Source organism: Coffea arabica, chromosome 10c (genome assembly GCF_036785885.1).
Source record: "Coffea arabica cultivar ET-39 chromosome 10c, Coffea Arabica ET-39 HiFi, whole genome shotgun sequence".
Lineage (NCBI taxonomy): Eukaryota > Viridiplantae > Streptophyta > Magnoliopsida > Gentianales > Rubiaceae > Coffea > Coffea arabica.
The window spans coordinates 49748660-49773540 of NC_092329.1; the positions used below are offsets into that span (position 1 = coordinate 49748660).

General features: G+C 36.3%; 2 protein-coding genes across 4 annotated transcripts; one reads left to right on the top strand and one right to left on the bottom strand.

Annotated features, from left to right (window-relative positions):
- The first annotated feature begins 1857 nt into the window (after positions 1 to 1857).
- Positions 1858 to 19267, top strand: LOC113714445 (uncharacterized). 2 transcript variants are annotated; one of them, XM_072069687.1, is made up of 18 exons: positions 1858 to 2203; positions 3558 to 5487; positions 5709 to 5895; positions 8539 to 8708; positions 8826 to 8905; positions 9109 to 9240; positions 9341 to 9457; positions 9940 to 10032; positions 11589 to 11666; positions 12808 to 12864; positions 13376 to 14156; positions 14233 to 14288; positions 14817 to 14896; positions 14992 to 15074; positions 15211 to 15290; positions 15787 to 15866; positions 16952 to 16997; positions 17920 to 19267. In XM_072069687.1, the coding sequence occupies exons 2-18, from the start codon at positions 3684 to 3686 to the stop codon at positions 18958 to 18960; spliced, it is 4965 nt and encodes a 1654-aa protein (XP_071925788.1). In that variant the 5' UTR covers positions 1858 to 2203; positions 3558 to 3683; the 3' UTR covers positions 18961 to 19267. The 2 variants fall into 2 exon arrangements, with proteins under 2 accessions (XP_071925788.1, XP_027094076.1); XM_027238275.2 differs by having other exon boundaries at positions 1872 to 2203; positions 5706 to 5895.
- Positions 19268 to 20015: 748 nt separating this feature from the next.
- Positions 20016 to 23255, bottom strand: LOC113713209 (glutathione S-transferase TCHQD-like). 2 transcript variants are annotated; one of them, XM_027236872.2, is made up of 3 exons: positions 22951 to 23255; positions 21074 to 21395; positions 20016 to 20755 (listed from the first exon to the last, which is right to left on the bottom strand). In XM_027236872.2, exons 2-3 carry the CDS (start codon positions 21280 to 21282, stop codon positions 20161 to 20163), a joined length of 804 nt encoding a protein of 267 aa, XP_027092673.1. In that variant the 5' UTR covers positions 21283 to 21395; positions 22951 to 23255; the 3' UTR covers positions 20016 to 20160. The 2 variants fall into 2 exon arrangements, with proteins under 2 accessions (XP_027092673.1, XP_027092672.1); XM_027236871.2 differs by having other exon boundaries at positions 21074 to 21296; positions 22951 to 23253.
- Between the last annotated feature and the right edge of the window lie 1626 nt (positions 23256 to 24881).

The window sequence follows — 24881 nt, forward strand, 5'->3', positions numbered from 1 at the left end:
TCCCTTCTCTCTTTCTTTTTCTTCTTCCCCCACATCAACCTACCACCACCTTCGGCACTGGCGCTGGCACTGTCAGAGGTAAGTTTTTTTTTTCTTTTCTCCCTCTCCCTCTCCTCTTCCCCACCACCTCTCTCTGCCCGCCACCCTTCCCTTTCCCCCCCTGCACAATCTGGCCATGCAGCTAAAATTGGATGCATTGACCTGTGCAGGGGGAAGGGGAAGGGAGAGGAGGGGGAGAGAGGTGACAGAGAAGAGGGGATAAGAGGGGAAAGGGAGAGAGAGAGGAAAAAGCAAAAAAAAAATTTTTTTTTTGTTGCTGCCGACGAGGGGAGGGAGAGGTGACGGGGGAGAGGGAGGGGTGAAAGGAGGAGAGGGGAAAGAGAGGGAGAGAGAAACATACAAAAAAAAAAATATTGTTGTTGTTGCTGCAACTTTCGACAGGGAAAGGAGAGAGAGAATAGAGAAGGGGACGAGAGGAAAGAAAAGAAAGAAAGAAAAAGACAAACAAAGTGAAAAAGAAAAAAAAAACGTAAAAAAGTTTTTCATCTTAAAATTTTTCTTGCCACTTTTAATGATAGTTAAAATAAAATTTTAGACAAATATCTAAAAAACTTATTTGAGCCATTGTTCTTATAGGTACCATCCACCAATCTCCAATCTCACGCTAGAACAGAAGGATGTCTAATCCTATCATTAAATTATTCAAAAAGCACAGACTTCAATAAGAAATGGCATCAAGATACCTAAACTGTTGACCATTGACCTCCCAAATCCCAAAATTACCCCTCTAATCATCCTGTAATCCACTTGCCGCCTGCTCTACCCAAGATGGTCCAATCCGTCTTATCACGCAATTTCATCACTCCAATCATTCCCGTTCTGTTTACTAATCATCAATACTTGCACCCAATCACAAGCTTCCAAATGATGATAAATCATTAACAAATAGAGTAATTAAATATAATTACAAATTTAGCAAATACAATAGTATCATTATAATATTTTGCCAATTTATCATAATAATGTTTGGATAGCTCAATTTTGTCAAATAATATTTTATTTGTATTATAAACACATTTTTCAATCTACATTTTTATATTACCAACCACTATTTTATCTGACATACATCACAATATAAAAAATATTATGATAATTATTTTAAATAATACAATACTCTCAATCCAAACACTCATGACTACACAACAAAAATGCCAAACCCATTTTTATTGATAGGAAACTACCAAATTACTCCTCAATCCCACATCTCCACCAATCACCCTTTTCAAGTATTTGCAGTTTTTTTTTTTTGTTGTTTTTAGAGCCACCAATATGAGAAATATACCATTGAAATTGATTTGGTATTTTAGAGGTCACAATCATAATCAGACAATTCAAAGTTGAGATTCACTGACGTTTGATATAAGTTAATCCCAACCGTAAAACGAATTAATTCACCATCGAAATCAATATGATGTTTTAGATGTCGCAACTATAACCATATTAGACAATTGAAAGTCAAGATTTACTGACGTTTGATATAAGTTAATTCTAGCCGTAAAACGAATTAATTCACCATCGAAATCGATATGATATTTTAGAGGTCGCAATCATAATCGCATTAGACAATTCAAAATTTAGAATCATTGAAGCTTGATATAAACTAATCCGACCCGTAAAACAAATTTCTAAAATTCATCATAAAAAATGTAAATTTCAGAGTACATTTTATTATCACGAATTGTCTTGTACAATCGCGCCTAAAATAGCAAGTGTACAATGTACTCATCATCTTTGTTCTTTTCCTTCTTAATTGTTTTCCCAAAGCATATCTTCCTCAAAATAAAAGACAAAAAGAAGAAAAATAGAAGAAAAGGGATAAAAAAGAAAAACAAAATATCAAAACCGGTTGCCTGACAAAGATATTAGATAGTAGATGGGACTCTTCCAAGAATCGCTGCAAAGGAAGGAAAGGAAGACACCTCCCCTCGTATAATTATAAAACCGTTTGCTGACAGCGCCAAGCGATTCTTTTTTCTCTGTCTTTTCCCTAATTCTAACCACCGCCCTCCTCCCTTGCCCCACCCGAAACCACTGTCCACCACCCCCTTCACAGGCATAAGTAACGATAGCTATATTGATTGAATTATTTATGCCTTTGATTATCAACAGGTTTTTGTTTTCCTTCGTCTCTGTTTCTTCAAAGGTATGATCTCTGTTTTTTTTTCGTCTGTTTATTAAGTACTTGGTTTCGTTGATTTTTTGTTTTCGTTTTTGCTAAAATGTCGGTGTGTGTTTATCTCAATGAATGTAGCTATCTGCATTGGCATTCGAGCTCGGAATTTTAGGGTTTCGTTCTGCTTTCGAGTTAGGGTTTTTGTGCTTCCTCTTTTTGTTTTTTTTGCCCCCTTTTGACTGCTGCTCAACTTTTACGATGAAGATATATCGTTATGGATGTTTCTGGGTATCTGCATTGCTCTGGAATCTCAAAAATTGGTTTTTGGTTTTTGTTTAGTTTGTGGGCTTCTGTCTTTCGCGGTGATTATTTACTTAATTTTGACTGAATTATGTGAAAATAATGTAATTAAGCTGGATTAAGGGTTAATGTAAGAGAGTATTTGATTAAAATATTCATTTAGGTAGGGAGTTTCTGTGTAGAGGTCTATCTATGCATATTTGTATCAGTCTGCGATGTTGAATTTAATTTGTCCTCAGTTTCATTTTAGATACTTTTTTCTTCCTTTTTAGTAAGAGCAGATTGCTTATCTTTAATTTTTTTGGTCGGGGAGGGGGGGCCCTTGTTATGATAATTTTAAGTAGTATGCTTTCCCTGATAAAGGTTCTGCTTGATATTTCTAGTTTTACCACTAATGCTGATAGATTATTAGTTGAGAAAATCAGGCATTTGCAAAAGTTAAAAGAATATGGGTAATTGAGCAATTTTTGAGTCACAATGAGTCGTGAAGTCTCATAAATTGTTGACAATTAAGCCTAGACTTTCCTGGTTACTGTATTAAGTGTACTTAAAGGTGCTATTTCCAGGATTTGGTTACTTTCACACTTCTTCTGTATAAAGTATAGCTTAAGAGGAGTTCCTTCACCCTGTTGGTTTCTCCAGGTCTTATAAGAATATACGATTGAGTATTAGATGTCTTGCCTCAAAAAAGATATCTTTGTGTTTGTTACGGTATAGTTTTGTAAGCTAGTGGGCTTATCTAGAATTGTTGAGTGAATTATACAGTTGCATTAGGCTGAAATTTTGAATTATTCAACCAGCTAAAAAGATATATCATCATTGGGCTCCTCTTTTTCTCATAAATAGGGATTTTTTCTCTGGTACCATTTCCAGGTTGTTGGAATATGTTTATCTGCTGATTGACATGTATTCAAATGATTGCAGACCTTTTGTTTTCTTTAAGAATTACTATTACCTTTTGCTGATACGATTTGTCTTTATTAATTAGATTGAGTTCATTTTAAATGTCTTTTCTATGCTCCTTAACAAATGAGTAATTATTGTTTGCACTCTGCATATAAGTTATGTTTCGCTTCTCTTTCAGATTTCAGTGCCGTGAAGTTCAGTCAACATCATTTTATGGCTCCTAGTGCTTTGTTTGGGACAGGGCTGCATTCTTCCTGTTGAGGCCCTTTTTCCTCCTGTGCCACAGCCTGGTTAGTGGATCAGTATGCTTGCTGGGATGTCAGCAGGAGAAAATGTACATGACTGTGTTGAGGAATCCTCTGCAGTGAACTCAACTTTTAGTCTTGAAGAATTATCCACCCTTCAGCAATCGTGTGGAACCTTTTCTATGCGAGATGATGATTCATCTAAGAGAGTGGATGTAGAAGATCTTTCAGGGGCCGATGAAGTAGTTGCTGCTTTTCAGTCTTTCTGCATTGATAATTCATCTTTGATGAGAGATCAGGAAGCAAAAGATACTGCAAAAGTGGATTATAGTGCAGAATCATCTGTATTGAGGAATGATGAAAGAGAGGATGCTTTGAATGCTAATTTTCCTTTAGATTCATATCCAATAGGGGATGAAAGAAAAGCTATAACTAGAGTTGATGACAATTCTAATACATGTCCAGATATCACATGCTCTTCTCCTTGTCGGAGGAGCAGCCGGAGGAACAGACTAGACCAGGAAAACAAGAAAAAGGGACCAGAAAGAGACTGCAGGAAAACCTCCAGCAAGAGTGCATTTTTAGATGTGAGCTCTGTGCAGCTTACTAGGAGGAGACGAAGTTCTTTGAGCAAACAGGCTCGTGCTACTGTATGGGGTTTACTAGGAAACATGTCAGTACTAGAGCAGAATGGTGCAGTTGATATAAGTCCACAGAAGGCTAAAAAGTCAAGAAGACTTAAAGGAGTTGGAGCCAATGGGAAGCGAGAAAAGAACAAGAAAGCTCGAGACTCTACAAAGCTTAAGGGAAAAAGATTCAACCCAACTGGTCCCATCACTTTGAAGGTTAAATTTGGCAGTAGAGAAGCAGCTTCCTTGGTGAACGCTAGCACTGTAATGGATGATAATAAAGAGCAGGATTCCAGACAAGAATCTTTTCCTGAAGTATCCATAGATGTTCAAGATTTAATGAAGAAAGAGGCTGATGGTAGTATGAGTTTTCAGTCTTGTGATGGAACCTTGGATAAAGCATCAGATATCCATGTTGCAATTGAGGATATAACTGAAAATGCGGGTGGAAATGCTTATGGTGATCTTTGTGAATCTCCCTTTCATGCTGAGGTTGGTAAAGTGGTAGCAACAATTGATAACCGCATCTCAGATTCAGGAACTTCACCTGATTCAGAAGTCATCAATTTAACTCCAGATGCACAAATTAGTGAAAAGGATCCAGATGCCCTTCATCACACTGTGAGCTCAATCAATGCATATCTTGCCTCTGAAAATATGTCTAATTCGAGTTTGCTTTGCAAGGATGCTGATGAAGGAAAGAGGGAAAATGACCCTCAGACCAGCAATTTCAGTGTAAATGTCGAAGCTCCTGGTCCAGAAAACCTTGTTGATGATCAAGAATTCTCTAAGCTTGGACAGAAGGAGAAAGTGGGTGATGTCTTTTATCATAGTGATGCTTCTACGTCAACGACAACTGAAAATGCATATCTTAACACATTCGAAGTGGATGGGTTACCCAAAGAACCTCCTTGTTCGAAGGTGACTGACTTCGCAATCTCTAGTGAGACGAATAAAGTTGAAAGTGCAATACAAGCCAATCTTTCTCCAAGACTTGGTACTGAGATTGGGCCAGTAGAGTCAAGTAAGTCTAAGAAACTGCTTCCTTGCACCAATGGGAAAAAAGTTGCCAGAAGTTCAAGAGCAAGGAAAGAGACCAGGACAAAGAGAGAGAAAACATCTAAAACGAAGGGCAGTCAAGAGAAATCATCTGCAAAGCAAAAAGGCAAGGACAAAGGATTGAAGGGTGACTCTGCTCAGACTCTTCATGAAGTAGAAAATCACTGTGAAACAGGTATAAAGAGCTATAGCTTGGGTTCATTAGTAAAATATTTTAATTGTGATCCCATCTTTTGCAATATCTTTGTTGGATCATACTCCTAAACTAATAAATGATGACTTATATAGTTCCTAGTGCCTATGGTTGCTGCACGTGAAGTCGACTTTATGTAAATTAACCTCATAGCTCTTATAACCACCTTTTTGGGTTTCATGCATTTTCTGGTGTTGAAGAAGCTGGAGAAACTGGCATTGGAAATAAAAGCTTGACAGAAGATACACCCCCTAAAGATATGGCTCCTGTCATGGTTGCACAGGAATGTATACCAATCACTCAGGCTTGGGTATGTTGTGATGGTTGTAACAAGTGGAGGCGCATTCCAGCTGCACTTGCTGATATAATCAGAGAAAATGACTGCAAATGGTAAGTGATGATGCTCTCTATTGCTTCAGCATTACAAATATGCTACAAACCTTGATTGAAAATGCTCCTTGCTTCTCTGAAATGGCTCATCTTGGCGAATGTTGGGGTAATATGGTGAAAGAACAGCAGTTTTCCCCTGGCCTTCATTTGTTTATGAGTGCACACTCAATGTTAAGTGTAATTTTGCAGGTCTTACCTTTTGTTGGTGCGGGTCTAGGCACTTTATGCTTGAATGATTTGTATAACACTAATTTTTTTCCTTTGCTGCTACCATCCTAAACATGATCTGAACGTTCCAACCAGCGTCTGTTGTCCAGCATATCCTGCCATTGCTTTTCGTATCTGGGAACTCGGGGTACTAAATACATCACAAGATAAAAGATGTAGAGAAAAACACGTTATGGATGTTCAGGGACATCTAGGTAGATCCTAAAACATGCATGCATGGGTATAGTAATGCATGTTACGTCACTTTGGGGACCCATATATGCCCCAGGCATTACAAAAAAGGGAAATTGAAGGGCCAAGAATAAGACTTCTCTTTGAATGGTGGATTGACTAGTTTTTTGAGTCACAAAGGTAGCAGTAACTGTATCATTTGGTTAGTTTGTGCTTTCTCTTATATTCAGATAAAATTTTTTTCCAGATTATAAACTATCGGTCTTATTCTAAGCCTTTTAAGATGTTATGTTAGAGAGATCTGTATATCATAAGTGTCAGTTTGGAATATCTTTAAAATGAAAAAACTTGACCTCTCTGTTTCTGGAAACCAAAACATAATTCATTGAAATTCTCATACAACTTTGACTTTTTGCCTAAAACAAGTGACTGGGAATTTCTATGGGATGTGGTCTCCTAAAGTTGATGATTTGATGATATTTTAGCTCCGGTAAGTGATTTTTCTCTAAACCTTTCTTTGGGACGTGAGGTGTCAAAACTCAGTGTCTTACATGAAGAGGCCTCAAGAATCTGTCATCCGCACAACTTACAACAATCCGGTTAGCCTTTCTTATGCTTACATTACAAGCATAATTGGTCATTCTGAATTACTTGCTAGAACAGTTTATCAATAGTCGTTAATCGTTTCCTTGACACATTTAGTAACTTATTACCCAAATGTTATGCAAAAATTCTTCTACATTTTGCTCTATCAGTTGTATAACTTTCATGTGGAAGGAGTTTTAACCTCTCTGTTAACAAGGAGCCACTTTGTTCTTCCAACTAAGTATAGAATATATGCATAAAGTGAGAGTAGTTCAAAGCAGGGAGTACGTCAGACTACACAATTGTATGAGGCAAAGATGCAGTTGAGGCTCGGTGATTTGAACAAGCATCAAGTTTTTTCAAGTTACTAGAATCTAATTCTGCCTAAATTGCAAGTCATTTGTTTGGAGAAGTTGGTTGACAGGCAGTTCAAGCTGAAGTACTGGCCAAAACAGTTTCTGATTGGATTTTTGAATTCATTGCTTTAAGGCACGAGTTTGTTTGCAGATATAGTATTAGCAAGTGTGGTTTGAAAAATTGAAATGATGAGCTTTAATGATCATCAAGTACTTTCTTGGAAAGATGCCCTGATTGTATACTTCTGTTATCTAGTATGCCCCTGCATAAGTGGCAATGCCTTATCTGTAATATAAGTGGCTGTTACCATTTGATGTCCCTCTGAGATTTATATTTTTTCAGCTGGAAGGAAATACGGTAGATTCATGCAAGTAAAAAGCTATGCTAATTAGCACCCAAGGGGGGGTTTATGATAACACGGTCATTCAAAATTTTCGAGAACCTGTATAACCCAATTTTGATTCCATTAAAAAAAGAAAAAAACCCAATTTTGATTTCTAGGTTTCTGTAGGTGGTTTTGATTAAGCTACCTAGCAAAACTGTGTTATTATACAGGAATAGGGGCATGAGCTGCTCATTTACTTGACCAAGTATGTCTGAGGTTTAGTATTGAACATAATTATCATAAGGAGTATGTGGTAAAGAATTTAGGATAATGCTCAGAATAAGTTACTAAAATCATGTGCTACTTATGATACTCTTGGTTTTGATTCATGTTGGTTCCTCTAATAAACTTTTTGCTCAAGTTAAAAGCTTCAACATTTTGTACAGTTAATTCATTAGTTCCTTTATTATTATTATTATTTATGGGAACAAGAAAAGCTAGCAGAACTTTGCTACAGGTTGTGCCTTTTCCTTTTCTTTTTAATTATAATAAGATAGAAATGATAAGAAATAAAGGCACATGGTAAATCAGCAGGATTCATCATGTGCATTGCATATTTCATCTGTTGGATTTGAGCTCAACAATTGATGAAAGTACTATTTTGGACATATCAAAGACTTGAAGTTACATAATGGACAAAAAGTTGGGAGGGGATGAAATACGACTTATATGGGTGAAGCAAGAGTGACTTAAACTTAGGCTGCATTGTCTAATTGCTTTCGAGTAATGGAGAAACGCTGGAAGTTTAATACTTTTCAAATGCTAGAATAATGATCAGCATAAACTTTAGATAAAACATTTGTTGAATTAGCATAACTTTTACCTCTTGGGTAGTAGTGGTTAACATTATGATGTGAACTATTTAATGTGTTTCTCATTTGATTATACGATAAATCTTGTCTTTGATCTACATTAAGGTATTGCAAGGATAATATGGATAAAGATTTTGCTGACTGCTCAATTCCACAAGAGAAGTCCAATGCAGATATCAATGCTGAGTTGCAAATATCTGATGCCTCTTGTGAGGAAGATGCAGATTCTGATGCACGGTTGGATTCCATTAAATCAACACAGAAGCAGCGGAAAGGTATTCAATTACAGTATTGTTGTTATTCTAGCATTGTGTTTTACGTTTTTTTTCCAGTATATAAATACGCTGTGACTTTCTTTCTCTGAACTTGGATTAATCAATTTTATGTTACAGTAACTCAACAGCCTTCATGGACGCACATAAAGTCAAATTCGTTCCTTCATCGCCGGCGCAAAACTCAGGCAATTGATGAGGTAATAGCCTAACTGAACCTTTAATATTATTGTGCTTCTATTTCTTTTTCTGTTCTCTTCCACGCAATATTGTTGGGAGACTGCTTAATTAGGTGATTATCACTTCATGGTTGAACTGAAGAGTATCTAAGTTCCTTGCAGAAATTGAATTGGCCCTTCTAACTAGTTTGTCTCCTTTTTGTTTTTGATTTATTCTTGGCCAGATAATGGTATGCCATTGCAAACCACCTTCAGAAGGCCGAGTGGGTTGTGGAGATGGATGCTTGAACCGGATGCTTAACATTGAGTGCATTCAAGGGACCTGCCCTAGTGGCGAATTCTGTTCAAATCAACAGGTCTTCATAGTTTTTCAATGTTTTTGTTACTACTTTTATGTTTTTTTTTTTGTTTAATCTCATTTTTAACCATTTTTTAATGTAAAATTCCCGTCTGCAGTTCCAGAAACGCAAGTATGCAAAGTTGAAGGCCATTAAATGTGGAAAGAAGGGTTATGGTTTACAATTGCTTGAAGAAGTTTCTGAAGGGCAGTTTCTTATAGAATATGTTGGAGAGGTAATGGTGCCATGTGCTTTGTCGTACAAAACTGGACATTATATGTAACAAGAGCTACTGGAAGATTGCGAGGACAAAAGACGTGATAAGTTATGTTGGTTAACTGAATATGGATATTGGTTGTTATGGGCATGTGAGTCTGGGTCTATTCTAATAAGTGGAATGTTGAACTTCAGATTTAGGACGATTTAGTGTTTGTAGATCTTTTTCTAGCTGCCCTTGTGCATGCTTCCATCTGTTCGACGTTTAGTGAGAAATAAATGAGAGTTGGCAGTGGATTTGTGGAGTGCATTGTCACAAGAGATGACTTACGTTTGACTATAATGCCTAGCAATTTGAGCTTGTGATTCATGGTGGATCTTGTCCTCACTTTTTCCATATTTGTTATCTATCATTAGTGCTTATATTTAAATATTAATCGATATGTTTATGTGCTGTTATATCTCTTCTTGACCGCAGAATGCTTGTCATGATTCTTTCAGGTTCTTGATATGCATGCCTACGAGGCGCGGCAAAGGGAGTATGCTGTTAAGGGTCATAGGCATTTTTACTTCATGACACTGAATGGCAGTGAGGTTTGAAGATTCATATTTCATTTCAATATTCTGAATGTTATGGAAGAAGTAATATAGAAGGTTATGGTTAGGCAGACTGTAGACCTTTCCAGATATGGAGTTTTTGTGCAGTATGTTTCTGTTTGTGGATTATGCTGTATACATGTGACTGATGCAATGCTTAAGAAGCATGGTTGCAAAGTTTGTGATGCAAGTGTGTTCAAAATTAGGATTATTTGTAATCTTTTACCTTTGAGACTTCTGGTTTGACATGATAGTTTATTTTATACAGCTATTTTATCTCAAAAGAAGAAATGTGTGGTGATATTAGCACTCAACTTATTGTTTGACACTTCACCTCCCCTTTAACTTGTACTACTACCCTTAAGTACATAATGGTATGAGTGGAAAATGGTAGTGGGGGGAAAGTTGAACGTCTAGTTTGATCATGAAGGGTAATATTTGCCAGATGCACAATTCACTATTAAGAGTTTCCCTCTATTATATATGCCTAAATTCTTGATAGTTTTAAGAAATATTGGATTAAAAATATCCTCCTCTAATGTAGAAATCGAAAAAGTGAAACATGAATTCTACACAATCACTTTGTTATGAACATATATAATACTTAAGGATTTGTGTAGTTTACTTTTTTTTTTTGGTACAAATTAGTGTAGTTTACTTTATTCCAGCAGAATGTTTGCATTTTTTTTTTTTAATCAAAATAAATGTAGAGTTATAGATCATTCATGTGCCATGTGATGTATGGTTTTTGGAATGTAAAATCCTAGATCATTCACTCATCCATTTGATGTATTTTTAAGAAGTTTTAGGAGAAAAAAGTAAAAATATATTGGCATTGGCATGGATATTTTTTCTTTTTTTTTTTTTTGGAAACGTATATCTTATATGGCGAACATATTATATGGCAAACAACAAACTTTTATAATCATAACAAACTACAATGATTCGGTTGATCCTATTTTGTTTGGTAAATACTTTGAGAATAAAATGTTCTTTTAATATATGAAAAAATAGGATTACAAACATTACAATGACCTTTACCTCAAAAAATTTTTTATGATTTCAGCAGAGTTTTGAGATTTTATTTGTAGTTCTTGATGTTTTACTTATAGAAGAAGATATCTTAACTTGTTCATAGGTTTTACATGTAGGTAGGGGCTCTTTCTACACCATATGTACAAAATAAGTAATGTCTTCATTGTTGAAGATGAAAATTGGAATACTTATATTGGCAATGGATTTGGTGTATTTTAAAGCTCTCTTTTGTCTAACTGGGGTATATTCACGTGTCTTCTCTGCAAATGCAATGAATGCTTAGTTCTTGAAATTACAGGTTGCAGCTTTTCTTTTGGAAAGGTTGTTTACACTTTATTACTGGTTTACTGTAACATGAATAACTGAAGTAGAATTTTCAGTATACAGATGTTAGCAAGTCTCTATTTTTATGCTGCTTATATATAAATAATGGAAATATTGCTGTTTCCTTTCGTTGTTACAATTCCTTATATCTGTATTTCTTGTTGTAATGTTGTATCCTTGCATTTTTTTTCCAGGTAATTGATGCATGTGCAAAAGGAAATTTGGGTCGTTTCATAAATCACAGCTGTGAGCCCAATTGCCGTACAGAAAAAGTGAGTCTAGTCATTGGTTTTGTGCTCTATTTGGCTGAAAATTTCTGGGTGTCCAGCCTTACATGTCTAATGGGTCAATTGGTGGATGCATACCAGAACTGGAAATTTTTTTTTTTTTAATTTCCAGTTCCTTCTTTTGTTTGTAGTCTCAAGTTTTACTTCTTTTGACTTTATTTGAGCTGATACTCCTTGGCAACAAGACTGCGAGAAGGCCTAGATAATGATCCCGCAAGCATGGAAAATATAAAAGACCCAAGAGGAAATGAACCTAAGTTTGGCAGCCAAATTGGCTGGATAGATAATTGTCCGGAGTACTGAGTTGATAAAAAATTGTTTTTCAGTATATATATGATAAAACTAAACATAAATTACTGCCTGGATATTCACTGTTGATGCATTAGGTTTGGTAAAGCTTTCCTTTTACTATGTTTTCATAAATGTGATCATATGTAGATTGCAATCAGACTTCTCTGGCTATGAAAAGACCAATTCTTGCATATATCTTGTAAGATTGATGAGTAAGAAGAGGAAAAATGTCCATAAGCGTTCTGTCATAGTAGCTGAAAGGAACATGTTGTACAAACTATGTCGAAATTGCTATTTGGTAGTCCATTTGTGGTGTCCTGATAGCTATCTCTTTGTGGTGGGTTGTAGACCTTTCAAAGTCATGCTAAAATTTCTTCAACTTTCATTTTGTGTATTCGGAGAAACAAGGAAATGATTATTTGGTGGACTTCAGGATGTTTATCTTGTTATTTTATGAGATCTTTCAAATTCAGTTGTTTCTATTACTTGTAAGAAGAACTGAAGTGACAGTGGGATTGTCTATGAAGTGTTTTATTGGAGTGTAGATACAAAGTTAAGGGAAATCTGTTAATTATCTTCTCTATTGGGTAAATTACATAATGGTAAACTGAGTAAGAGTGAAGTTATTTATGCTCATCTATGGCTTCTCATTCTCATGGATCATTTCCTTTACAAGATTGCTAAAATTTGTATATTAATTTAGTTGGTTTCACGACATTCTTAATCTAAAATTTAGAATTGAAGTATTTATCAGAGATGCTGTTTTTGAAAAAAGTGTTTTTTTTGAGTGTTGAGGACACTGACTTGTGCTTTTGCTCTTGCTTGGGTGGTACAGTGGATGGTAAATGGAGAAGTTTGCATTGGGATCTTTGCTTTAAGGGATATAAAGAAGGTAATCCTTTCCTCGTGCCTTTCTATTGTTAATTGGTGTCATAATGACTTCATTTATCTATTATGCGCATCCTGAAGGACGGCACTGAGCTAGTAAGGCCTTCAGTCTACTTTTTTAACCTAGTTTAAATCAAAATAGACTTAAAGAATGAAAACATGATATGTTATCTCTTGCCTAGTTGGAGGTGCTTTCATTACTAGGATGCTTTTTTGCGAAATTGCTTAGTGTCATTCCATGTTTATAGAGATATCATTGTCCACACTTGTCAAGTGTCCCTGACATGTTTGCTCACTTTTTCACTATATTCTGAAAAAGAAAAGTTGAATTTAATTTTTTGTAATGTTTCATTTCCGGAAAAAATGATTTTGTTCTTTTTAATCAACATTTATAACCAGTAATTGACCTGTAGCTGTTTTTCTTCTGTGATTGTGAATAAATGCAAATGTCATTTTTGGGTGATTCTCATTATTAACAGTGGTTACATGTTTTTGTTGGATTTCCGGTGTTCCAGGGTGAAGAGGTTACATTTGATTACAACTATGTACGGGTTTTTGGTGCTGCAGCAAAAAAATGTGTGTGTGGTTCATCTCAGTGTCGGGGGTATATTGGTGGTGATCCACTGAATGCTGAAATAGTTGTCCAGGATGACTCAGATGATGAATATCCAGAACCTATTATGGCACGTGGAGATGGAATAGCTCTGACGAGCTCTCACACTGAGGAAGAAAAGCAAATTAGAGAGATGTCAAATCAAGCTAAAATTGACATTGATTGCTCATCCACTGCTGCTGGATGCTTAGAGAACACAAAGGAAAATGGAGACACCAAGTTATCTGCATCCACTGCTTTGAGTGTTGCAATATCACTGGAAAAGGAGAGTTCAGTTGGACAGCATTCCCCTGTTCAGCTAGTGGGTACTTCCTCAGAGTCTGGTGGTATAACAGGTGGAAATATCTCTGCAGCTCCTGAAGAGTGCTTTGCAAGAGAAACTAGTGTGGGCAATCCCCTGTGCTCCAATCAAGGTTCTGATGCTAATTCTCTGTCCTTGGCATCTGGTAAAATTGATCCTGTAAAGAAAGTAAAAAATGATGTTGGGGAAGTTGGAGTTGTTCTGTCAAAGTCCCGAGCTCGAATAAAAACTTCAAAAAATTTGTCCTCAGTTAAGAAGAGAAAACCTAAGGCTGAGGCTTTGGATGGTAAAAAACCTATGGAATTTGACACTAAAGTGCATTTACCACCCTTTAGGTCAAAGCAGCTCCTGGAAGATCTATCTAATGGTCGTTTTGAAGCAGGTAAATCATGTTCTTTCTTGTTCTATTAAGAACATTAAGTAACTCCAGTTGTAATATTGTCACCTTTTCTTTGCAGTGCAAGAGAAACTGAATGAGTTGCTGGACAATGATGGTGGGATAAGTAAACGAAAAGTGAGCTATTTGTATGCATTGTTAAGAATCTTAGATTAATCTGCTGTTGGTTAATTTTGATGCTTGGATTATATATAGCTTATTCTTTTGTTCCTGATTCATGCGTTCTCGGTGTAGGTATTGAAGTCCTATAATTTAGTACTTGTAGACCGATGATGTGCTTTCCTTGATTTTTTTTAGCTGACTTTTGCACCTTGTTTTTACCCTGGACCACCATATTAGTAACCATTTGTACTGGTTATGGTGTTTGAATGTCAAAGTACTGTCTACTGGGAAAGTAGAAAAGTTTGAAGATTAACATTTTTACAGGAACTGGGTTGGGAGATTCAAGCACATGTAACATCTCTTTGGGAATGTATTATCATCAAGTCCTTTACTACCCAATTTGTTTGACTGTTAATGCATATCTGACTAATCTGATTGACATCAATTATTGTAATTGACGTTTACTCTTATCATTATCTATCTATCCGGCATCCTTGAGTCATGATAGAAAGATAAATACTAATGCTTCTTGCTTTTCTATAGGATGCATCAAGAGGATACTTGAAGCTGCTACTTTTAACTGCTGCTTCAGGGGATAGTGGCAATGGGGAAGCAATCCAAAGGTCATCCAAGATTCTGCACTGTGTAATCTTTTTGTCTATTCTTTTCTGAGCTTCTTGAACATAACTGATTTTGCATAAATGCCTCTTTCTTGCAGTAATAGAGATCTTTCCATGATTCTTGATGCTCTTCTGAAAACAAAATCGAGGACAGTGTTGGTTGATATCATTAACAAAAATGGTAGTGCTTTTGTTTTTGATTGCGTGCATGAAATTCCTTCTGCATATGTGATACGACTTCATATGTATGCTTATTCCTTACATGGGATATCTGTTTTCTTGTGCCAGTAAGGTTGAGTTTTGCTTTTACCTTTTAGGTTTGCAGATGCTACACAACATTATGAAGCGGTGCAGAAAGCAATTCATCAAGATTCCGATCCTGCGCAAGCTTCTCAAGGTATAAGGAAATTTGAAAATTCTAACATTCTACCTTATTAGTTATCTATCAGTCATTTTGTTGGTAAATAAAACCTTGTGGATCTGGACCATTTAAGCAATTTACTGAACCCTGCTATGATTTTCATTCTTTTCTTAGTTGTGTGCATTTTAATGAATGAATAGAACAAAGTAGTATAAATAAGGAAATCTAGAACTTTTGCAGTACAAGCTTAGGGTGGAATGTCAGAAGATGAGCTGTAGCCATTTTTCACCCCAAGGAATGCTCTGAAGGGGAGTTTACATCACATTCATTCCATAGCAATATTAAGATATTCAGAAGCACAGAAATTATTCTTTTTGTTTTAATTAATCTTTTGTTGCTAGAATGAATATACACTAGTCTTTTATTCAAGATTAAAGCAACACATGCTTCGTATTTTGAAGTGTGTTATGGCTGTGATCTGGAGTAAGAAATAGTGATGCAAGTAGAGTTGGCTGATTATTCTTTGCTGCAGGTACTGGAATATCTGGCTACAAGGGAGATTCTTACCTCTGAACATATAAATGGAGGCCCGCGTTATCCAGGAGTGGAGAGGTAAGGGCCAATGACCAGAATATTTTTATTGAACTCCTGTTACAATATTTTCTTTCCAGTTTTCAACATGGGTCAGTGAATGCATTCATTGTTTCCTGCACACAGAGACATCTATATATGAATGAAGTACTTTATGGTGTTGTATCTAGCTAGTCTTCCCATAAGCTAAAGAGCTAAATGTTTCTGTTCCAAGAAGTAAGCTAATTTATTCAGGGCAGGCCAGCAACTGGGGCAGAACTTGGGCTGTAGGTAATCTAAAGATTAAAAGTGATGGTGGAGGAAAGGAACAAGGATTGAAAATGTCATGCAGCTATTAATGGATGTTGATTTTTGAATAGAAGTTGACTTACACTTCACGAGGAATATAATTTGAATAGATGGAAAGAAATATAATTTTGTCTAAGGTCCATCTTGCATTTATCGCATTGGTGCCTTCTTTGATACTGGCACTTTCAAATTTGAAATCTGTCACTTTGAGGTTAAAATATTGAGCATTTAAATCATTAGCCTGGAATATCAACTGGCATGAATTACAACTCAAAATCTTATTAGTGAAGAGAGCTGCATGTCATTTTACAGTCATCCCCTAGTAACATACTTAGTTGTTCATAAACATTAGCATGTGAGAGCTAATAAATGAATTTCAGTTTGCTAGCTTTAGTTGATAATTTTAGTCCAGATAAAGTAGCTCTTGGACTTCTGCAATAATTGTGGTATGAGATCCTGCTCAGTGCGTAACAGAAATGGAGGAAACAAAATCTTTTGTGTGGGGAAGAGTTAGTCCTACATGTTGCTATGCTCTGCTTTCATAAGTTTAGCATGCAATGGGTGCTTGTTTTGCAATTTTTTCCATGATGTACAAAAGATTTTCTAAATCTGCAATATGTGGAGTCTTGTAACTAGTTTTGCCTTTTCTTTGCATAGTTGTGTTCCCTTTTTTCCCCTTCTCTAGCTAATTATTATGTTTTTTCCTCTTTGCCTCATTGACATATCTGTCTCCTTTTGCAATTTGTTATTGTAACACCTATTTTCTAATCAAAATAATTATAGTAGATAAAAAGTTTCTTTTTGTTCCAACTGTGCAGTTTTAGAGACTCAATATTGTCATTGACCGAGCACACTGACAAACAGGTACCCCCTTCAACCTCCTGTTGAAGCGTTTTTCTTCTTCGTACTTGGGTAATGCTTGTTTATCAATTGTTTTGTGTAGTGATAAAGATTGTCATATGCTATTAGCAGTAGACTGCAAATTAGTTGAAGTGCCTTTGCAAGTTTGATGCTGGACAAGAAAGAAAATAATCGGATAAATGTTTTATACTGTATGATCAAAAGCTACTGGAAAATATTTAGAAAACAAGGCTTTAAGGAGAGGCAGGACTGGAGAAACAGGTCTGCAAATGTTGCATCCTGAGGTTATTGTCCTGGAAGGATGCTTGTTCATTTGAAGATTTCTAGGACTTTTACATCACTGTGTTCAATGCCTTGAAGCCAGAAATCCATATCCAAAGACAGCATGGATGTGTGTTTGCTGGCTATTGCTGGTCTGACGAACCCAGTAACTCTTTGTGCTCTGTCCTAAGTGCCCTCTATCTTGTTCTTTTTCATCTTGGACTAGATATTTTTGTTTGTAAGAGATAGATTCTTGTTTTATTTTCCCAAAATTTAAGAACCTTGCTATACTTTGATAAAAGTAGACCAGGAAAGGTCACAGTGCTTGAAATCTTGTTGTTTGAACTTGAGTAGGAGTACAGCATTCTGTTTTCTTTGAAACTCACACATTTCAAGGTTGTACTATGCTATTAAACAAGTTAGACCCCGAAATTTTACCAGGCATGAGAAGATCATTGGATATTCAAGAAAACCATGGAAACCTTTTTTGCATGCTAGCCTAATGACTTTTATAGGGTTGAAATGCCTTCTACTTCCTTGCTCCAGTCCATTGTGTGGTATCTTCCTCTGAGATACTCAAGTTTAGATATTCATGCTCCAAATTATTGTTGGTGGGGAATTTATCGCATATGCTGAAGGCTTTGTTCTTATCATTATATATTAGGTCCATCAAATTGCACGAAGTTTTCGAGATAGGTGGATTCCTCGGTCATCTAGGAAATTTGGCTGCGTACACAGGGATGATTGCTGGATAGAATTACACTGTAGTTCCACCCGTGATACTATATCAGCATCACATGCCAATTCAAATGATTGTGCTGGAGTACCTTTAGAGACATTTGATGGTGCTGCAAAACCAGTGCTAGCATCAAGTTCTGTTGATGCTCAAGTGCCAGATGTCTCCAGTGGATCACGCAGTACAAGGAAACGTAAAAGCCGATGGGACCAGCCATTCAAAGGAAGCCCAGATTTGGGAGCTGACACTAGCATGGCAGGCGATGGAGCAAACAACATGGAAGAGGATGTTCCTCCAGGATTTTCTTTCCCTCTGAATCGCCCTATGCTTCCATCTGATGCTTATCTAAATGACATTGATCACAAGGAAGGAAGACCTAGTTATGCAAAGCGTTCATATGGAGTAGCAATGGGCCATTCACAACCAAGATTCATTTCACGTTTATCTGTTGCTTATGGAATTCCTATTTCCATTGTGCAACAATTTGGTTCTAGTGAAGCTGAAACATCTGAGAATTGGATAGTTGCTCCCGGCATGCCTTTCCAACCTTTTCCTCCATTGCCTCCATATCCCCGTGACAAGAACAAACATTCAATGAGTCAGGCTAGCCAGAAAGCTGGTCAGGATTCTCATAATCGTGCAACTCACTCGAGTCAAAACCCTCCAAGCACATCCGGAGCAACTGAAACAGGCATGCAAACTGTAACTCAAACGGATTTTCGACGAGTTAGGGGTCCTCATAATTTGTCAAGGACATACTTTAGGCAAGAAAAATGGAATAGTTCAACACCAGGAGGTTCTCAAATTCAGAAGAGAAATGTTTGGGGATCTATGGGTAACAATTCAAGAAATGGAACCTGTCAAGCAAGTCCAAGGAGTATCCACAATGAGTTTAACAGTTCACATTGTTCGGAGGATATTAGCACCGGCATGCAGAGTGGGGTTAAATTCCATCAGCATCCATGGTAACAAAGTAAGGACTAGTTATATAACGGAACTTATGGAATTGCTCGAGTTTCCTTTCATGGTTCGCCCATTGTACTCACAATTCTTTGTCACTCATGTTTTACTTAAGTGGAAAGAATTCTTCAGATATTCAGTTTTAACATTAGACGTTAGGCTACAGTTCTGATTCAATTATACTCTAGCTTGAGTTATCAAATTTTATTGCCTCAAAAGGAGGTAAACATTTTTCAGTCTGTTCTAACTTGAATACATACATTTATTGAATAAGATTTGCTTAACTGGCTGGGTACCTTGCCAGATCCTTCCTTTCTGATCCTCTCTCTCTCTCTCTCTCTCTCTCTCTCTCTCTCTCTCACACACACACACACTGTTGTCTGGTGCTGGGGTTTTTAACTTGACAATCATGAAAAACTGTGTGCTTATACGAGTATGGGTATGATTAGTGATTGAAGGATGACATTTCCGTGTTTGGTTAAGGTTTTGTAGCCATTAACATTCCATTGTGGTTCTTGTAATCTTATTTGCAGTTTGTCAGTAATTCTTTTGCTTTAGGTAGCACGAAACTGCAAGTTGATCATTCATTGTTCCATTGTTCATTCAGCAAGTGAAGAAGAGCATTAATTGTTATTTATCCGCATAGTTCATTAGGCAGGTGACTAATGCATATTTGAGAACTTGTGATGTGTGGTTATGTCGTATTTTCATTTAACTGCATCTGCAACGCAGTTTATGAGCTTTTGATGTCAAGATCCAAGATTACATTATCATCAATTGCTGTTCTTGCATATGCTGATGTGTTTTCATTCTTGTTGAATGCTGCCACAAGTGTTATTGGATTACAGAAACACAGTTTATCTTCCTATACAAAGTGCCTAATTAGAGCAATTTTGGGGTGTCTATAAAAAATGCTGTTACTTCTTTGTTTCTAGTCCATTCTTTGATATCATGTTCACATGATAACCTAGTTCAGGAATTCCCTGTCATCAAGCACCTGGCATAGAAGGAAAAAGAAGGCTGCATCGCATGACTGCATAAAATTCGAACAGCAGAGAAAAACATACATAAATTACCAAGTGTGTTAAATAATTATTGGCGAATGCCTTTAACTTGAAAAGAACAGACAAAAACGGCTGAGAGACCGACGGTTTTATATGGCAGCCTGCAAGTTGTGTTATGGTTTATACAACGGGTTACAGTTTTCTACTAATATCTTTGCAGCATACTTCTAATATGTAGAAAGCACCAGGTTCTCATCAATGTAATTTGTTGCCTCCATCCATTGAAGTATCTTCCAATCACCTTCTTGTAACTAGGTCTCTGCTGCACTATATTCCAATACTCAGCTATATTAGGCCGGCAATTGATGTAACTCTCTCCCAAATTCAATAGCACCAATCGAGCCAGGACAGGGATAAGCATCACATCTGCCAATGTGAACTCTTCGCCCACAAGATAAGATGTCTCCCCTAGCTTAGTTTCCACTTCATCAAGAAGCCTTACCAGGTGTTCCTCACAGCGCCTCAGCACTTCAACATTTCTCAACTTCTCTTCTGTTTCATATGCCTCTCGAAGCTTGCGATGGTATGCACTAGCCAGATCAGGAGATTCAGTCATTCGAGCAATTATTACACGCCTCAGGAATTTGGAAACAAATACGCGATACTTCACAGGAATGTGGAACAGGGTAAAATACTTTGGATCCCATGCTTGGATTTTATTCATCCATTCAATGACCTCTTGGTTGCTGAGTTCGGCATTGTCTCCACGAGAGGAGACCAAGGCAATTCTTTCTATATACCTGTGAATAGATGCAATTAAATTTGTCTGGTTAAGTTAATGCAAAAATCTTCAAAAGTAGATTAAGACAAAAGGAACTCCCAGACTAGATTAGTTATGAGGTAAATCTGAAAGTCTCATGCTCTGATATTTTTCATGTTAGAAAGCACACACTAATCTGGCCAGAATTACCCAAACCTTCTCAGTTTATAAGTGTGTGGTCAAGGTGAATGCAACTAAAAACACTACTAAGTCCACCTAAGGGAACCAAGTTTTCATGGGACAGTGCACCCTGAAATGTGTAACATTACAGAATGCTTCAGGGAAATAGAAGACATACTTGATAATCTCAACGGTGTCAAAGATTATATGTGCACCATTCTGAAAGACAGGAAGGTTAGCACTTGGATTCAGCCGGAAGAAAAAAGAGTCCATGTTCTTGCCTGTGATAGGATTGACACGATGAGATGTGTAATCAACTCCCTTTTCTTCCAAAGCAAGCCTCACCTTCTGGCTATCCAAAGAGTACGGATGATGATATAGCTGCATTATGTGTCATCAACCTGTAATAGGAGGTCGTTGATGTTCAAGTATAATCTGGAAACTTATAAGCCAATTGTCGAGTCTAAGCACACAGAATTCACGTCAAGCTATGACAGTGCCTGGTGGATAAACATAGATTACTCGATTAACCATCCAATAACCTATAGAATGCCAAAAGGATAAACACTATTTCAATCATCCTATTTCATCATCTGGGATGTAATATGATTCCAAAGGATGTCAATGCAATGAAATTCATAAAGAAGCCTAAAAACTTCAATTCAATCATGCATGTGATGAAAATATGGGCATGGATATAAATCAATGCTTGAGACACATATTTCATTCGAAAAAGAAAGAAACACATCTCGTTAACAAAATCTAAAATTATTACATGCATGCAAGCAGCTGATCTTTCATTTTTTACTTTTCCCTTTTCTGGTTGGTTGGATGTGGCGAATGATGGCATGAACAGTACATATTCAGACTTATCTGTTGGAAGGTAATGATGCAACTTTCTTGAGATAACAAACATCACAAAATTTCACATAACCAACTATTAGCTTGATGATTAAACTACAAATATTTTTAAATCTTTAGTCATTCTGATACATGAACCAGAAAAAACTGTCTGTTTCAATATAAATTGTGACATAATCTTGTCCTCACACCCTTTTTACTCTATACCCTACATCTTCATCCATTAAACAGTATGATGAGGAAGGTTTTCGTCTCTCAAAAACGTCTGGCCAAAGCAAGAACTCAGTAAAGGACTTAGTACGTGATATATTATTGAGGCAAAGGAACTAAACTACACAAGCATCAATTCTTTGGCTCTCTGTCTTTTCAGTCAAACCAAACAAAAGGATGTATGACATATACTGAGAATCAGTATACAGAAATGTAATTATGACAAGTGCAACCGAGCAACATGATGGATAATCCTTAGCAAGATCAAACATTAGTTTAGGTTCGCAAAATCAAGAACTCTGCCCATTGAGTCCTACAGAAAAATTCACTTTATGCTTTTGAACAGAACAGCAAAGATTGAGACTATTGCCAGAACCAACACCCTTGAAGAGCAAATTCAAGACTTAACTACAAAATAGAAAAAACATGTATCTGAAACATGATAACTACATAGGAAAACATTTCAGATTAGTAGTGTTGTCTGTTCATTTTTGGCTCTTATTTCACATCTTCTTCACGTAGGTCCCACGCTGCCAAGTTTCTAAACTACTGCAAGCCACAGTATTACACTGTAAGAAACTTTACTGCTGCAATTCTCAAATCTGTAAGTGCCAATCCAAACCCATGAAGGCAATCTAAGAAATTAAAACCGACAAATAAAACTAAAGTCTGGCTTCAAACAAAAAGCATGATATGACTAAAGAAAAAAGTCCAAAAACTGACCACAAAATTCCATAAACTCAATTTTGTTGCTCAAACCATAGAAAACCATAGTAGCATATACACAACAAGGACACAATCAAGATCAATACTTTTGACAATTAGACTATACGCCATGATTCAACTGAGGAAAGTGATAAAAGTTAAACAGAAGAAAAAGAAACAAATAACTCACAATTAAATTATAAAACATGTCCCAAAAAAATCGAAATTCTGAAAAAAAAAAAAAGGAAAGTAAAATTCATGAGCATGGATTACACTTACCAAAAAGGTATTCTTGAATAAGCCCAGTTGAAATTCTTGAAAAAACTTGCAAAAATTCAAAGGGAATTCGAAGCTATGGGCTAGCAAGTGAACCAAGAAAAGTTGGAAAAAGGGGACTATTTTAAGTGGATGGTGATGATGAAGCACAAAGGGGTTTTGCTATGTCAGAGGAAGAATTTGACAGCTTCACAAAAAAACTAGTGGAAAGTGACTGGGTTTGAGGATGCCTTGATTCTGCAGAAAAGTTCGGACTATATAGAAACTGCCTCTTTCTACTCCTCTCGTCAGTCGTCAATAATGTTAGTCAACCAAGTTTTCAGAATATCAAATACAAAATAATTTCCAGGTTAATTATAAAACGCCTAAAAATTATTGCTTTGTCATTTTCGCCCCTCAACATTTAGTTGGATCAAACCATGGCAGTGACATTTCAAATTGTCTCAATGAAGTATACTCCCCCGGTAAAACGCACCCAAAAAGTTTTATTTCAGTACATCCCGTGAAAATTTTACAACTATAGATTTCGATATAATAATTGATTTTCTGCTAAATCGTGTTTTTTTATTTCATTTTTTCTTACATATAACAACACATATTTTTATTCAAATCACTGATTCAATTACAAAGGAAATCTTATCATTCCATTCGATAGAATCCAATTTATTTAATGTTGCGTGATTAGTTTATCAAATTAAAAAAATTTGAAATCTTTAAAAGGCAGATTGATTCAATTGATCACCAAAAGTGAAAGCTGTGATTCTTGATGGGATATTTTGTAATTAACTGAACTCTTTTTTGGAACAGAAAATGGGAAAAAGAATGAAAAATGGAAAAAAAATATTTTTTAATGCTGTCCAATATCTAGTGGACACGTATTGAGAAGTTAAAAGTGGAAGGATCGGCGTTGTGGGTTTTGGTTGTTTAACATTATTTATTAGTGCTTGGGATGGCTGGGGAACCAAAGCCACGGATTCTTCATCCTCGTACAGGGCTGACCGGCCAAGCTTGTATTTTATGTTATGTGGGAAGATTTATATTTGCTCGCATCCAATTAAATAATCTTCAACTAGCTTCCTTTGAACATATTCTTTTGTTTTTCTTGTGAGAAGAGACATGATTTTTTCTTAATGCATATTTTGCTTTCGCCATGTGTGAGTCAGAGAGTTTGTTCTGCTCTTTTCTTGCTTGATTTCCATTTTTCTCAAAAGGACATGGTATACGAAGGAATACCTAAGCAAGAATGGTGCTGTCTGAACAAAGTGCTATATCAATGATGCTTGCCTACTTTTGAACGCATGAACTATGATCTAAAGGGAATTAAGTTAACCTTAATTGCAGAAGGGGAATGATCACCAAATCCTATAAATTTACCGATGTTTGTGTGTGTTTGGGTAGGATCTAATATAGATCCGGATTTTAATATGGACCATAGAAAATTAAATCATACCCATGTTCATGATTTTTTTGTAGGACTTAGGTGTAAATAGGATTAGATTTGAAAAATTAAACTCAAATCCTACCGACTATATTGGGTTTACGTTGGATTTCGATAAGATTAGACCCATTGATATGTCCATTTTTATCTCGTACAAGTACAACGTTGCCGACCACACCGGTCTGGAAAATGGTAATTACAAATTATCCTGAGAGGGCCCGTCATAAATTATGACCGACCAAATTGTTGGCATATTTGGACAGCCGACATTAGTCGTCGAATGCACATGCACAAGGCGGAGGGCCCGGTTTTCACTTCCCATTATTCAAAATTTTTGTGGGATTCTCACTCAATTTGAAAAAATTACAAGAAATTACTTTTTTTTTTATTTTGAAAGATACTAGAAATTATTACGGCAGATGGTCTTTTTGTCTTAGATTTACTAGCTTGCTAGCAGTACTACCTAATATGTACTAAAATGATTTTACTCAAACTT

Coding starts and splice junctions, on each gene's coding strand:
- LOC113713209 (XM_027236872.2), bottom strand. CDS start 21,282: ATGCAGCTATATCATCATCCGTACTCTTTGGATAGCCAGAAGGTGAGG. Junction 20,756..21,073: donor GACACCGTTGAGATTATCAA/GTATGTCTTCTA, acceptor ATCTATTCACAG/GTATATAGAAAGAATTGCCT.
- LOC113714445 (XM_027238275.2), top strand. CDS start 3,684: ATGCTTGCTGGGATGTCAGCAGGAGAAAATGTACATGACTGTGTTGAG. Junction 5,488..5,705: donor AGAAAATCACTGTGAAACAG/GTATAAAGAGCT, acceptor CTGGTGTTGAAG/AAGCTGGAGAAACTGGCATT. Junction 11,667..12,807: donor CCAATTGCCGTACAGAAAAA/GTGAGTCTAGTC, acceptor TGGGTGGTACAG/TGGATGGTAAATGGAGAAGT.